At 45.1% G+C, this 16,002-nt stretch overlaps 1 protein-coding gene across 7 annotated transcripts in view; it reads right to left on the bottom strand.

The window, feature by feature from the left end:
- Positions 1-16,002, bottom strand: part of SHANK1 (SH3 and multiple ankyrin repeat domains 1) — a 518,963-nt gene that overhangs the window by 169,484 nt on the left and 333,477 nt on the right. For all 7 annotated transcript variants that reach the window (XM_056543605.1, XM_056543607.1, XM_056543608.1 and 4 more), the window contains one exon: positions 5,811-5,886. In XM_056543605.1, the coding sequence (XP_056399580.1) occupies positions 5,811-5,886 (76 nt within the window). The remainder of the gene's footprint in view (positions 1-5,810; positions 5,887-16,002) is intronic.

Here is a 16,002-nt window from a genome sequence, read left to right on the forward strand (position 1 = left end):
AGCCACAGTGCTACCCACAATAGTGCTAACCATCGAGCCACAGTGCTACCCACAAAAGCGCTAACCACCGAGCCCCAGTGCTACCCTCAACAGTGCTAACCATCGAGCCACAGTGCTACCCACAACAGCGCTAACCACCGAGCCCCAGTGCTACCCTCAACAGTGCTAACCATCGAGCCACAGTGCTACCCTCAACAGCGCTAACCACCGAGCCATAATGCTACCGTCAACAGCGCTAACCATCGAGCCACAGTGCTACCCACAACAGCGCTAACCACCGAGCCACAATGTCACTCTCAACAATGCTAACCACCGAGCCACAGTGCTACCCACAACAGCGCTAACCACCGAGCCACAGTGCTACCCTCAACAGTGCTAACCACCGAGCCACAGTGCTACCCTCAACAGTGCTAACCACCGAGCCACAGTGTTGCCCATAACAGCGATAACCACCAAGCCACAGTGCTACCCACAACAGAGTTAACCACCAAGCCACAGTGCTACCCACAACAGTGCTAACCACCGAGCCACAGTGCTGTCCACAACAGCGCTAACCACCGAGCCACAGGGCTGCCCATAACAGCGCTAACCACCAGGCCACAGTGCTGCCCATAACACGCTAACCACCAAGCCACAGTGTTACCCACAGCAGCGCTAACCACCAAGCCACAGTGCTACCCACAACAGCGCTAACCACCGAGCCACAGTGCTACCCACAATAGTGCTAACCACCAAGCCACAGTGCTATCCACAACAGTGCTAACCACCAAGCCACAGTGCTACCCTCAACAGTGCTAACCACCAAGCCACAGTGCTACCCTCAACAGTGCTAACCACCGAGCCACAGTGCTACCCTCAACAGCGATAACCACCGAGCCACAGTGCTGCCCATAACAGTGCTAACCACCAGGACACAGTGCTACCCACAACAGCGATAACCACCGAACCACAGTGCTACCCTCAACAGTGCTAACCACCAAGCCACAGTGCTACCCTCAACAGTGCTAACCACCGAGCCACAGCGTTGCCCATAACAGCGCTAACCACCAAGCCACAGTGCTTCCCACAACAGAGCTAACCACCAAGCCACAGTGCTACCCACAACAGAGCTAACCACCAAGCCACAGTGCTACCCACAACAGTGCTAACCCCCAAGCCACAGTGCTGTCCACAACAGCGCTAACCACCGAGCCACAGTGCTGCCCATAACAGCGCTAACCACCAGGCCACAGTGCTACCCATAACACGCTAACCACCAAGCCACAGTGCTACCCACAACAGTGCTAACCACTGAGCCACAGTTCTATCCACAACAGTGCTAACCACCAAGCCACAGTGCTACCCTCAACAGTGCTAACCACCGAGCCACAGTGCCACCCTCAACAGCGATAACCACCGAGCCACAGTGCTGCCCATAACAGCGCTAACCACCAGGACACAGTGCTACCCACAACAGCACTAGCCACTGAGCCACAGTGCTGCCCATAACAGCGCTAATCACCAGGCCACAGTGCTACCCTCAACAGTGCTAACCACCGAGCCACAGTGCTGCCCATAACAGAGCTAACCACCAGGCCACAGTGCTACCCTTAACAGCGCTAATCACCAAGCCACAGTGCTGCCCATAACAGCGCTAATCACCAGGCCACAGTGCTGCCCATAACAGCGCTAATCACCAGGCCACAGTGCTTCCCTCAACAGCACTACCGCTAACCACTGAGCCACAGTCCTGCCCATAACAGTACAAACCACCAGGCCACAGTGCTGCCCATAACAGTGCAAACCACCAGGCCACAGTGCTGCCCATAACAGTGCAAACCACCAGGCCACAGTGCTGCCCATAACAGTGCAAACCACCAGGCCACAGTGCTGCCCATAACAGTGCAAACCACCAGGCCACAGTGCTACCCACAACAGCGCTAACCACTGAGCCACAGTGCTACCCACAACAGCGTTAACCACTGAGACACAGAGCTACCCTCAACAGTGCTAATCACTAAGTCCCTTTGTCCTGAACGGTGATACTCCTGATGTCTGGACAGGAGAGACATTTTTATGTTGAGAATCATGTTGGCGTAGTAGAATAATGCAAACTCTACAAACGCTACATAGATCTGTACAGGTTTACAGCCTCATAATGTAAACAAGAATGCTTTCATCCACTGACAGCAAACAGAGCAAACATCTTGAAATCATTTAAACAAAATACAAACATCTCATTTTGTGATGACTTTACTTTAAAAAAAAAAAAACAGTCTGTGGCTCCCCAGTTATTTCAGAACTACAACTTCCAGCATGCTTTGACAACTGAAGCAACCTAGTTGCAGGTCTGCCTTATTCAACTAAGACTGCCCCCTTGAGGATTTTCTCAGCAATCACACACATTCCCTATTTAGCATAAATGCCTAGTTCTCGAGCATTGCATATATATAAGTGTCGCACTGTGGCAGGGCTATAGATCTGACACCTCCATTTCTACCCACTCTCTTTAATGTAACCTCTGGCTCCATCAGATTTTCTGCAGCCTCCTCCATAGGGGCCCTAAGTGACTCTATTAATGCATCACAGTAGGTGTCTGATTATTCCACGCTGTAGAGAAGCTGCGCTTCAGCTATTTTCCAAGATCCCAGGAAACAGAAAACTGCGGAAGAAAACTCACAAGATCATAACACCGGGTTGGAAATACATAAAAGATACAAATTACATGTCAACATATTGAAAGAACAATTCTTACATCTGCAGTAAATACTGTATATGTTTTATGTTTATTTCTATGTTTTATTCTTAAAGGGGTACTCCACTGGGCAGCATTTGGAAATTAATGTTCCAAACGCTGTTTTCGCGCTGCGGGGGTCGGCCACGCCCCTGGTGACATCACGGCCATGCCCCCTCAATGCATGTCTATGGGAGGGGGCGTGACGGCCATCACACCACCTCCCATAGACTTGCATTGAGGGGGCATGGCCGTGATGTCACCAGGGGCGTGGCCGACCCCCGCAGCGCAAAAACAGCGTTTGGAATATTTACTTCCGAACGCTGGCCAGTGGAGTACCCAGGGCTCAAGTCCTGCAACAATGTGTGGGAACCGAGTTCCTGCACTTTTTCCACAGCAGGAACACTGTTCCCGTTAGCAGGAGTCCTGCATGACCAGCCCTTCAGTGGAAATCAAGGGTAAGTTTTTTTTCCCAGGACTTGACCTGGGAGTACCCCTTTAAAGAGTACCTGCACTTTCAGGTCATTTTCAAGGATAAGCTATCGTATGTGTGTATATGAGGAGTTGCGATATTTCCAGATGTTTGGCCCTCATTTACTATTGTGAGCCAAATCGTGCAAATGTCCAGTATCAGTCCCGATACTGATACCAGTATCGGTATCGGGACATCCCTAATGTCTCCCATAGACTGCACACACAAAGAGATGATCCTGTTTACTTTCATCTATATATCAGACACAGCAGCATGGAATACATTTTAGAGCAGTACTGAGCAGTATAAACTCTGAATCCAGCACTGGGTTGAGATATAACACTCAGTACAAGCGACAGCCCAGTTTAAGTGTCCCGATCCCTTAGTGAGGTGATCTGTCCACAGTAGTCTTAAAGTATATTACCATTTATATTTGAGAACCATTTGTTAATATACCAAATAAATTACTACACTGCAATAAAGTGAAATTCTAATTTAACACATACTCCCCCTACTGGCCAGTACAAGCTACAGTATGGAAAAAATAACTTGATATTGGAGAGGGAGTATTTTCTTTCTGAAGTCATATAGTATTTTCTTTCTGAAGTCATATACAAAGAATAACAGAAATGTATAGACATTATATAAGTTGAGCAGGTATATATATAAAATAGGACATGTAGCGGCTATGGGGCCCCTGGAGATGGGGGGACTGATTGGCCCTTCCTTTTTTCTTTGCTATTAGGCAGGAATGTGTGCAGGACTCCCCTCTGAGAAAGTGAAGCAAAGGGTGGGGAATGGGCAAATGCAACAGAGAAAACAAACATCAGATCTTCTTTCCTTTGTCCCAAAATACAGCATTATATCTGGTAACTCCTTTCTTCTTACGTACGCCCCTGTTTAGAATGTTAATTTCTAAACTATGTTCAACCATATGGTAGATCTGACAGAACAATTTATTGATACAGCAACTAAATTACCACATTACCATAAAGTAATACTTTTTATAAACACATACTCCATCTAGTGGACATTCCAGGACATAACAAGCAGCTCTCAGAATATTTATCCAAACAGATTTTATAGGATGGTAACATTAAATATTGAACACAATGGCCACATTCACTTTGCTCTCTGCATCTGAATGTTGGGACCACATGCACCAAAGTTATGATTCCTTGAATCCCCCCCCCCCCCCCCTCCATTATAAGCACCATAATTTTGGAACATGTGGTTCCAAAATTCCACATTTATTATAATACTTGTGCCTGAAAGAATAGTAAAATGTGCCACTCTTGACACTTTCCATTTTCACACACCAAAAGGAACCTGGCTAAGGATAATTTAAAGTTTAATTCACATTTACAAAGCAGACTAAGCACCTTTATTAATGCCTAAACGTAGTGGATTATAAGTCAAGACATAATAGGTGTAAAAACTTTTAAGACACTTTAGGCCAGGTTCACTTTTTTTGCCTCATAAGCGCTTGTTACAGTCATAGTGATGACTAAGAACAGCATGTTCAAAACGCGTCAGGAGTTTTTGCAGGATCTCAATAGATTTATTATTTTTGGATGCTATAAATACAAACATTTTGACCTTTTTCACGGCATCCTTTTTCTAAAATTAAACGTGTAGAGGAATTTACAAGCAGTGTGACCCCAAACTAAAAGTTGGATCCCTTTTTTGATGCAAACCATCTAGAAACTTAAACAGCCAGTGTAAAAGATAGATAGTGCAAACATAGGCCATATTAGTAATTAACCCTTAAAGGGGTACTCTGCCCCTAGACATGTTATCCCCTATCCAAAGGATAGGGGATAAGATGTCTGATCGTGGGGGGGACTCCTGCTATTTCGGCTGCGGCACCCCAGATATCCGGTGCACGGAGCGAACTTCGCTCAGTGCCGGATGACTGGCGATGCAGGGTGGAGGCTCGTGACATCACGGTCATGCCCCCCTCGTGACGTCACGGCCACGCCCCCTCGATGCAAGTCTATGGGAGGGGGCGTGATGGCCATCACGCCCCCTCCCATAGACTTGCATTGAGGGGGCATGACCGTGACGTCGTGGGCGGGGCGTGACTGTGACGTCACGAGCCTCCGATGCTGCACCCAACGCTCTAAACTAATGCTGGGTGCAGCAAGGACATTGCGGGGGTCCCCAGCGGCGGGACCCCCGCGATCAGAGATCCTATCCCCTATCCTTTGGATAGATGATAAGATGTCTAGGGACAGAGTACCCCTTTAACATGCATCCTCTGTCTTGACTCTAAATTGCTGCATTTTAACCCATAATCTAACAAATTTCCATCTTTAAATGATTCCAACTTTTCTGCTCTGCCCAAAACATCAATATATTCAGACAGTCCGCTTATAGATCGAGACAACGCCTATCAGTACCCGGCAATGTAAATAGCGCGGTGCTCGGTTACCAACAATTCTGCACTTTACTGTCTTATATTTCATATTTCTTGCTTTCTCAGTTTCCCAGTCACCTCTACGGAACGACTGGCAACCATCCATGCTATCATCACACCTGCAAACGTCCTTGAAGACACAGCTTGCCTGAATGGTGTCCACAGACAGATGGAACACAGCATAAAGGAGAGCGAGAATTTCTTACCTGGGAGCATCAAAGCTGTCGTACGATCCAACCGTGTAGTGTCTGAACAACCGCTTGGCTTTGTCACTTCGGCTCTCTGGCACAAAGAAAGTAAAAATAAAAAAAAATGTTTAAAAAAATGAATAAATTAAATAATTAGTCTTTGTTGTTTGGTTAATAAAGTATTGATGTAAGAAGGTGAAAAAAGACAGAACAAATTAAAATAATGCGAAGAACAAAGTGTAAACCCGATGCAGCAGACTGAATTTGTCATTCTAGACTTTCTCTGACAAGCATGTACTGTATGTAATACTCAGAAAATCACATCATATTTAAATCAAGGCCTTACGATCAATGTAGATTTATATATATTTTTTCTTTATATGACAATTAGTAAAGTAAAGAAAAATTTACACATTCTATACCCAGTAAATTCTTTGTCGGCTTTGCTGTACAGACTGGGACAGAATGAGAAATGAGGAGACCATAATAATAGGCACAAACCTGGCACAGGACGGGCACAATAACATCTTATGCGAATGGAAACTTAACCCTGCTGAATAATATTTAACTCTGATGAATGTATGTAACACTCTATTCGAGCTGTATGTGTATACTAGTACTAGTATGGATGTAGTACGGTAGAACGTTATGTTCTTTCATATTTCTTTATGTCAACAGTAGAGAAGGGGGAGAACTGGTGGGAATTTTTTTTTTCCTGTTGTGTATTTTTCCTTAAAGGAGAACTCCATCAAAACGTACTTATCCCCTATTCACAGAAGCTGATCCTGGGGGTTCCGGCTGCTGGGAACAAGAACTAGCACTCAGTGAAGAGCACGTGCTCCAGACGGCACTGACTCCATTCATTTCCTTAGGAGCGTCGAAAAGACCTGAGTATAATACTCAGGCATCACTAACACTGCCATAGAAATGAATGGAGCACGTGCCGTCTACAGGTAGATGACATGCGCTCCTCGCTAACTGCCAAGATCGTGTGGGTCCACGCGGTCAGACCCCCCGTGATCTGCTACTCATCCCCTATCCTGTGAATAGGGGATAAGTTAGTTTCGGTTGGAGATTTCCTTTAGATTTTCTAAGTTTCCACTTGGGTTTTTTTCTGGCAGTTTTTGGAATACGGCCACTGCAGTTTTTGAGCCAAAGCCAGAAATGTATTCAAAAGGAATGGGAAATATAAAGGAAGGACTTAAACAACTCCTCCCTTATGGATCCACTTCTGACTTTGGCTCAAAAACTGCAGTGGCAGTATTCCAAAAACTGCCAGAAAAAAAAAAGTGGAAACTTAGCCTTAATTGTCGTATGTTTGCTGTTTATCTTGTTTTACCTGTAAAAGGTTGGCTACTTTGCACAGTGCAGCTGGTAGCGAGAAAAGCCACCCGCTTGCACCATGCTGTTGAACTAGCAAGGGTTGACAGGCAATGGCGTTGCTTTGGAGTGCAGACCACTCCCAGGTGACACCCCCAAGCAGGAGTGTCACTAGTCTTGTCTTCGGTATGCTGGTTATCTTTTTTTTTTTATCTTGTAAAAGGGTGGCTGCTTTGCAACGTGCAGCTGTGCAGTATGGCGGTGAGAAAAGTCACCTGCTTGTACTATGCTGTAGAACTAGCAAGGCTTTACAGGCAATGGCATTGTTATGGGGTTGCAAGGGGTGCGGACCACACCCAGGTGACACCCCAAAGCAGGGGTATTGCTAGAATCACCCATTCGCCCCAGATTTTTAGCCCAGTGCTCTTTAGTAGACCTTAAAGGGGTACTCCACTGGAAAAAAACATTTTTAAATCAACTGTTGACAGAAAGTTAAAACATATTTGTAAATTACTTCTATTAAAAAATCTTAATCTTTCCAGTACTTATTAGCTGCTGTATGCTCCACAGGACGTTCTTTTTTTTAATTTCCTTTCTGTCTGACCACAGTGCTCTCTGCTGACACCTCTGTCCATATCGAGAACTGTCAAGAGCAGGATAGGTTTTCTATGGGGATTTTCTACTACTCTAGAGGGTTCCTAAAATGGACAGAGGTGTCAGCAGAGAGCACCGTGGTCAGACAGAAAGGAAATTCAAAAAGAAAAAAACTTCCTGTGGAGCAAATATTAGCTAATAAGTACTGGAAGGATTTAGATTTTTTTTAATAGAAGTAATTTACAAATATGTTTAACTTTCTGGCACCAGTTGATTTAAACAAATTTTTTTCCAGTGGAGTACCCCTTTAAGCGATAAGACAGGTAGAAAGTGCAACATTTTCATTCCACCACATAGGGAGGAGACTAAAACCCCATCTTGAGTTGTTACTGAAATGTAAGAAATGGTGCTGCTGATGGGTTCAGTGGCTCCTGTTCTAGGGCCACAACTATGTAGGGTGCACTGTATGCCCAAAGTAAGCAAAGGGGGCCTGAGAGTGAAATTGAACAGGGTTTCCCAACCAGGGTGCCTCCAGCTGTTGCATAACTACATCTCCCAGCATGCCCGGACAGCCAAAGGCTGTCTGAGCATGCTGGCAGTTGTAGTTTTGCAACAGCTGGAGGCATCCTGGTCAGTAAACACTAGTGTAACAGGTTGAGGAGAGAGTCAGAAGAATTATCACAGGGCCGTGACTGAGGTGGATAAGGAAGGCGGCCGAAACGGCCACCTTGTCTGTGTGGTGTCCCAGCACCAATAGCTGTCCTCTGGCTTTGGACTGCTTCAGGCAGCTTGGCAGCACAAGGTGCTGGGCCCACTAGAGACTGATAGTTAAATTAATTATGTTCGCACTTTATTTAAAGAAAATATATTTTTCTAACTTAATTATATTGCTGTATATATATATATATATATATAATATTTTTTTTTATTAGTAGTGTTGAGCGGCATAGGCCATATTCGTCATATATTCGCGAATATTTGCATATTCGTTATATCCTCGCATATGCGAAAATTCGCGTATGCGAAAATTTACAGATGTGAAAATTAGCATATACAAAATTGGCATAAGGTAAAATTCGCATATACGAAAATTCGCATATGCGAATTTTCGCACGCCAGTCTCACACAGTAGTATTAGAGCCTTCTTTACACCACACAAGCTGGAAGCAGAGAGGGGTGATGTGTACTGTGAAGAAAAAAAAAAAAAAACGAATATTCGTAATTACGAATATATAGCGCTATATTCGCGAAATTCGCGAATATGCGATATTCGCGAATAATATTCGAATTGCGAATATTCGCGAGCAACACTATTTATTAGGCCAAGCAGCATCAGTAAACAATATATTGGCTGAATGACACAGCCTGGAGGTGGCTGAAGCATGAGGAGACCATATAGTGTCTGAATGGCACAGCCTGGAGTTGGCGGCAGATGAGGAGACAATAGAGCCTCACAATCTCTAATAAAAAAAGATGAATTTTGAAATTTCAATTGAAGATGTATGGTACCTAGTGCTACCATAAACATATATAGGTAATGTCCTAGGCTCAGCAGCATCACTAAACCATGTAGTTGCTATATGACACATACAGGAGCAGGCTGCAGCATGAGTACACAAGAGGGGTTCATAACCCCTAACATTAAAAGGTGAATGTTGAAATCTATATTGAAGATGCATGTTAGCTAGTGCTACCATCCAAAAATGTAAGGCCCAAGCCCAGCAGCAATCACTAAACCATGTAGTTGCTGAATGACACAGACAGGAGCAGTCAGCAGAAGGAGTACACAAGGGACCTAATAACCCCTAACATGAAAAGGTGAATATTAAAATCTGTATAGAAGATGTATGTTAGCTAGTGCTAACATCCCAAAAATGTTTGCACAGGCCCAGCAGCATTAGAAAGCCAAGTAGTTCCTGAAACACACAGCCTGGATCAGGCGGCAGGATGCATACATAAGAGGGCTTCACATTGTAGTTAATATCCAAGACAGTCCCAGCAGCATCAGAAAATAATATATTGGCTGAATGACACAGCCTGGAGGTGGGGAAAGCATAAGGAGCCCATATAGTGTCTGAATAATACAGCCTGGAGGTGGCCGAAGCATGAGGAGACTAAATAGTGGCTGAATGAAACAGCTTGGAGGTGGCCGCAGCAGCATCAGGAGTCCTGAAAGTGACCCGGTGACAGAGTGGTGAGGTGGGTGGCAATTCCAGTACCCAGTGATGAAGGTGGCTGGAATGTTTGTAAATGGGGAGCAGCGCCTTAAATCTGTTTGGCATTATCCATATTTGTGAAGTGTTGGTGTAGCACCATGGTCAATCTACTCTGATGCATCTGGCATTGGTGGGTGGAAATCTTGGCTGATCCATGCTTGATTCATCTTCACAAAGGTCAGTCTCTCAACATTCTTCGTGAACAGACGAGTTCTCCTTGGGGTGACTATGGCCCCCGCCGCACTAAACATCAGCTCTGATGGCACACTACTGGCCGGGCCAGGACAGCTTTTCCAGGACAAACTCTGCTAGTAGCAGCCATAAATCAAGTTTGGCTGCTCAGAAATCCAGCGGATCTTCAAGGTTTGTTGGCATGGCCATGTCAAGGTATGCCACCAGCTGCTGGTTCAGGTCCTGTTCCATGTCTACCTGCTGCTGATGAGTTGATTCACTATGCGGGTGAAGAAAGGTACTCATCAGAGACTGCAGACTCAGGCTGCTGCTGATGGAGCTGGTACTGTTCCTGCCACCCCTTCCTTCCCCAGCAGCCATGGCAGTGGAAGGTGAGTGCAGCTAGAAGCCATCCCGCTGCTGAATGTTGACAATTCGGCGGTCTCTACGCAAGCAACTGAGCATGCATGGTGCCATTTGTGCAAGTGACTCAGGGGGAATCCCTGCCTCCAACTCCACTGCATAGTGCCATGGTGTGTCTCGGTCCTCTGTCTCGCCTTCCTCATAACCCTCTAGCTCCTCTAGTTGATCATGCTCCTCCTCTTCTGTCAGATGAATAGAAACAGCGCCCATCTCATGAAACCTAAACTGTGCTCCACTGTGCCCCTCATCCTACTCCTTCTCCTCCAGTTCAGCCCCCACAGGGCTCATGTGGCCATGAGATGTAGGCGCAACGTCTCCATTGCCCTGACCAGCCATCGTTTCCAACCCTTGTTGTAGGAAATGAAGCAGTGGAATGACGTTGTTCATCCTGTAATCCTGGCGACTTATGTAAAATGTGGCTTCCTCAAAGGTCCTGAGCAAACGGCAGGTGTCACGTATGAGCTGCCACTGGTTCACATTGAATTTACACAGGAGAGTTCCTCTATGCAGTTGGATCATCAAGAAATCGGTGATGGCAATGTCACAAATCAGACCATGTGAGAGGGATACCATTCTGACGCTGCAACTGAAGGAGGGTGTGCTTTGCGGTGTACGAGTGGCTGAAGTGCATGAAAAGTTTCCTTCCCATTATTAGGATGTCTTGCAAATGGGGGGAACACTTCAGGAAATGCTTGACAACCAGATTTAACACGTGTGCCATGCAGGGCGCATGGCTCATCCTTCCATGTCGCAGTGCCGAAAAGATGTTCTTCCCGTTCTCGGTCACCATGGTTCCCATTTCCAGTTTTCGTGGAGTAAGCCATGGTCCGATTTGTTTACGAATGACTTTTTGCAGTTCCTTCCCTGTGTGGCTCTTTTTGCCAAGGCAAACCATGTGAAGAACAGCGTGGCACCGCCGTGCCCTGCACACATGGCATGCTGAAGGGCCACTTAGACTTGTCCAGGCAGTAGAGGCTGAGGACACAGTGGGGGAGTCGCACACTGTCACAGGACCAACAGGCTGACAGCGTGGAGGAGGAAGCAGCGTGACCTGTCCAAGTTGGGGTTGTGGCTGTGGAGGAACCACATTCACCCAGTGAGCCGTAAAGGACATATATTGTCCCTGACTGTGGTTACAGCTCCAGACGTTGGCACTGCCGTTCACTTTGGAACACACCGACAGGCTCAAGGACTGGCCCCCCTTCTCTTGCACAAAATTGTGCAGGGCTGGTACTGCCTTCTTCGCAAAGAAATGACGGCTTGGGACTCTCCACCTCGGCTCGGCACAAGCCATCAGTTCTCTGAAAGGTGCAGAGTCCACCACTTGAAAAGGGAGGGACTGCAGCACCAGAAACTTAGACAGGAGCACATTCAGCTTCTGCACCGTTGGATGAGTGGCCGCATACTGTTGTCTCTTGGACATGGCTTCGCGGATGGATTGTTGGCGGAATCGCTGACTAAAAGTGGGAGAAGCAGGAGCATCTGGAGCGACAGAAGGAGGGTATGACACAGCTCCCTTCGGCTGAGGTGGTGGAGCCTTGGCTGGCTGAAAGAGGGCGCAGCGTGCCACTGGGTGATGCAGCAGGCCGGACCACTACATCAGAGCCACAGTTCTCCCAGGCCGCTTTATGGTGGCAAAGCATATGTTGACGCCGGGTATAGCCATGCATCCTGAAGACTATGTAACTTATGAACTATTGTCTCTGGCCACATGGAATGCTGGGAAAGGTCCTAGACAACAGTAAATAAAAGACTTGTGGATTCCATTCATAAAAACGGAACAAAGCACAAAGGTAATAGAAGCATATTACACAGTAATTGGCATCATGGGTTTAAAGGGGTATTCTGTTGCATCTTATGGGATAGGAACTCCGTGAAGACAACCGGCGTTCTGAACATTATGTTCAGAATGCTTGGTTCAGGAGGTCGTGGTCGTGATGTCATGCCCCCTTCATGGCGTCACAACCCCTCCATTCATGTCTATGGGAGGGGACATGGCAGCCGCAATGACCCCTTACCATAGACATGAATGGAGGGGGCGTGGTTTAACATCAAGAGGGGGTATGGCGTAATGTCATAACCACGGCCTCCCGAACCAAGCATTCTGAACAAAAAAGTAAGATAGGGGATAAGATGTCTGGCAATAGAGTACCCCTTTAAAGGCTAAAGAAAAAAAAAACTGGAATACCCCTTTAACTCTCCCTAGAAGCTGAGCTGAAAAACACCTAATGCTTGATGTGTGTGTATGCTGCCTGAGATTTTCTGCGATAGGCACCAGCGCTACACTCACAGGCAGGGCCGCTAGTGATATTGCCTATACATACTGTATTATTAATAGAAGTGTGCATCCTTGGTGGCGCCATGGCTTCTGCCCAAAATGTTTTTGTTTTATTTTCTACAGTGTTTAACCTGGTGAGAGCTAATTTTATTTATTTATTTATTTATTTATTTATTTTTGCACATTAAAAATATTGGTTTGGAATGTAACAATATGTCATAATTTTGCATATGGTGCAAAAGGTGCTGTTTTTTTTTTTTTTTTAAAGGTTGGGGGAGGGAGTGCTTTTCATTCTTGGACCCAGGCAGCACAATGTCTTGGGCCAGGTCCCGCTGTTCTCCATCACTTACTGGTGACTCTTATCTTTGTCAACTCACTCCTTTATATTACGGCTACTATGAAGTACATGCTCCCCAGAGGCATAAACATCTGGGGCCCATGCCCCAGATAAAATGATCACTGCCCCGAATCTCAGATTCTCCAGGCTGTCATGTAAGTAAACAGAAGGGAGAGAAAAAGAAAGTATGACGAAGCTCAAATGCGAAACGCGCGTTGGGGTATTGGTGATACATGTTTATTTAGGTGCATGGCAGGTATTCCCTTTATCGATGTGCTATAAGATGAGGTAGTTTGTATTCCAGTTCTGTATACTTTTATACTTACCTCTGTTTTCTGCTTTGCGCTTATCCTCTATACTGATTTGTGTATCGTTTTTTGGCTACTAACTTACGCTCAGATGCTGTGTATATTGGTAATGTACATCTCTATACCCTATGCCAGTGGTCTCCAACCTGCTGACCTCCAGATGTGGCAAAACTACAACTCCCAGCATTCCCGGACAGCCAACGGCTGTCCGGGCATGCTGGGAGTTTTAGTTTTGCCGTATCTGGAGGTCCACAGGTTGAAGACCACTGCCCTATCTAACCAATCCGGTCACCTTATCTTCTGTATTATACATCTATGTGCCTATATTCCTCTTGACTTTTCTGTGTTTTTAAATGTAATGTGTCATGTGTCCGAAATAAAGCTTTTGATATTTTTGAGTATTTACCCAGTGGTCTCAAACTGTGGCCCTCCAGATGTTTCAAAACTTCAACACCCAGCAGGGGGTACTCAGCACAGTGGCCTGCAGGGATCACAAAGCAGGTCATGGCCAGGAAGCCAAGTGTGCATGCTGCCTGTGCCGTGTGTGCCGCACCCCTCCTGTCTCTGCTCGTCACACCTTCAGGGCCATCCCAAAATGGGGCAAGCATTATAGGGCTGGCTAATACAGAGGTATAGGCCCTGATTTACTATTATAAACCCAACATGTTTTGTCGGGTTGTGCAAATTCTGTCTGTGCCAGAATGTGCGCCAGAATTGAAGAAAACCAGACTAACTCCATTTTACTGAGAAAACCTGAAAAGGGGGTGTGGTCATCGGGGAAAAGTGGGTGTGGTCACCGAAAGGGGGCGTGTCAAATTTTTTATTAAAGGGGTACTCCGGTGAAAACCTTTTTTCTTTTAAATCAACTGGTGGCAGAAAGTTAAACAGATTTGTAAATTACTTCTATTAAAAAATCTTAATCCTTCCAGTACTTATTAGCTGCTGAATGCTACAGAGGAAATTCCTTTCTTTTTGGAGCACTGATGACATCACGAACACAGTGCTCTCTGCTGACATCTCTGTCCATTTTAGCAACCATGCATAGCAGATGCATAGCAGATGCACAGCAGATGCATGCTAAGGGCAGCATGGTGGCTCAGTGGTTAGCTTCGTAGTACTATTGTATTGTTGGGGTTAAATCTTTACAGAGCCCTGATCAGGTGTAAGCGGCATTATGAAGAATCCACTGATTAGTAAGCTGGCATAGTGCCCAGTCATCTTTTATTTTGCCACTAGTATCATCTCCATAGACCTACTGTGTATTGTACTGCAAATCCCATTGTCATCAAGAGCACTGCAGGTCATGACATCAATTGTACACACTAGAGAGAAGTGATTTATCCTGGGTGTGCAGTTCCTACCAAAGGGCACCAGGTGGCAGCAGAGCTCCATTAGTTTTCACTGTTGGGTAACAAGGAAGCTAAGGCAAAGCTTACGGTTTTTTGACATAAAACGGATTCCACCAAACCGGATTAAACCATATCAAAATGTGAGTAGAAAAATGTACCCATATACGGTTAAAAACATGATGTCCGGTTGCATCCGTTTTTAAAGAAAAAAAACGTAAAAGTTTCTAACTTTTCACTCCATTAGGAATAAAGTTACACTTGTTTCATTGAAATTCCAAGAACTGCGCATGTGCAAAGACAAAAACCATATTGTGCAAAGCGGATGGGACTGTGCGCACATACGGTTCTCATTGACTCCCATGTTAAAATAGCCGGTTTAACCCCTTAAGGACCGGGGTTTTTTTTTCCATTTTTGCATTTTCGTTTTTTGCTCCTTGCCTTTAAAAAATCATAACTCTTTAAATTTTGCACCTAAAAATCCATATGATGGCTTATTTTTTGCGCCACCAATTCTACTTTGTAATGACGTCAGTCATTTTGCCCAAAAATCTATGGTGAAACAGAAAAAAAAATCATTGCGCGACAAAATTGAAAAAAAAACGCAGTTTTGTAACTTTTGGGGGCTTCCGTTTCTACATAGTACATTTTTCTGTAAAAATGACACCTGGTATTTATTCTGTAGGTTCATACGATTAAAATGATCCCCTACTTATATAGGTTTGATTTTGTCGGACTTCTGGAAAAAATCATAACTACATGCAGGAAAATAAATACGTTTAAAATTGTCATCTTCTGACCCCTATAACTTTTTTATTTTTCCATGTATGGGGCGGTATGAGGACTCATTTTTTGCGCCGTGATCTGAAGTTTTTAACGGTACCATTTTTGCATTGATAGGACTTATTGATCGCTTTTATTCATTTTTAAATGATATAAAAAGTGACCAAAAATGCACTATTTTGGACTTTGGAATTTTTTTGCGCGCACGCCATTGGCCGAGCGGTTTAAGTAATGATATATTTTTATAATTCGGACATTTCCGCACGCGGTGATACCATATATGTTTATTTTTATTTTTATTTACACTGTGTTTTTATTTTATTGGAAAAGGGGGGGTGATTCAAACTTTTAATAGGGGAGGAGTTAAATGATCTTTTTTCACTTTTTTTTCACTTTTTTTTGCAGTGTTATAGCTCCCATAGGGACCTATAACA

This window comes from Hyla sarda, chromosome 10, assembly GCF_029499605.1.
Source record: "Hyla sarda isolate aHylSar1 chromosome 10, aHylSar1.hap1, whole genome shotgun sequence".
Classification (NCBI taxonomy): Eukaryota; Metazoa; Chordata; class Amphibia; order Anura; family Hylidae; genus Hyla; species Hyla sarda.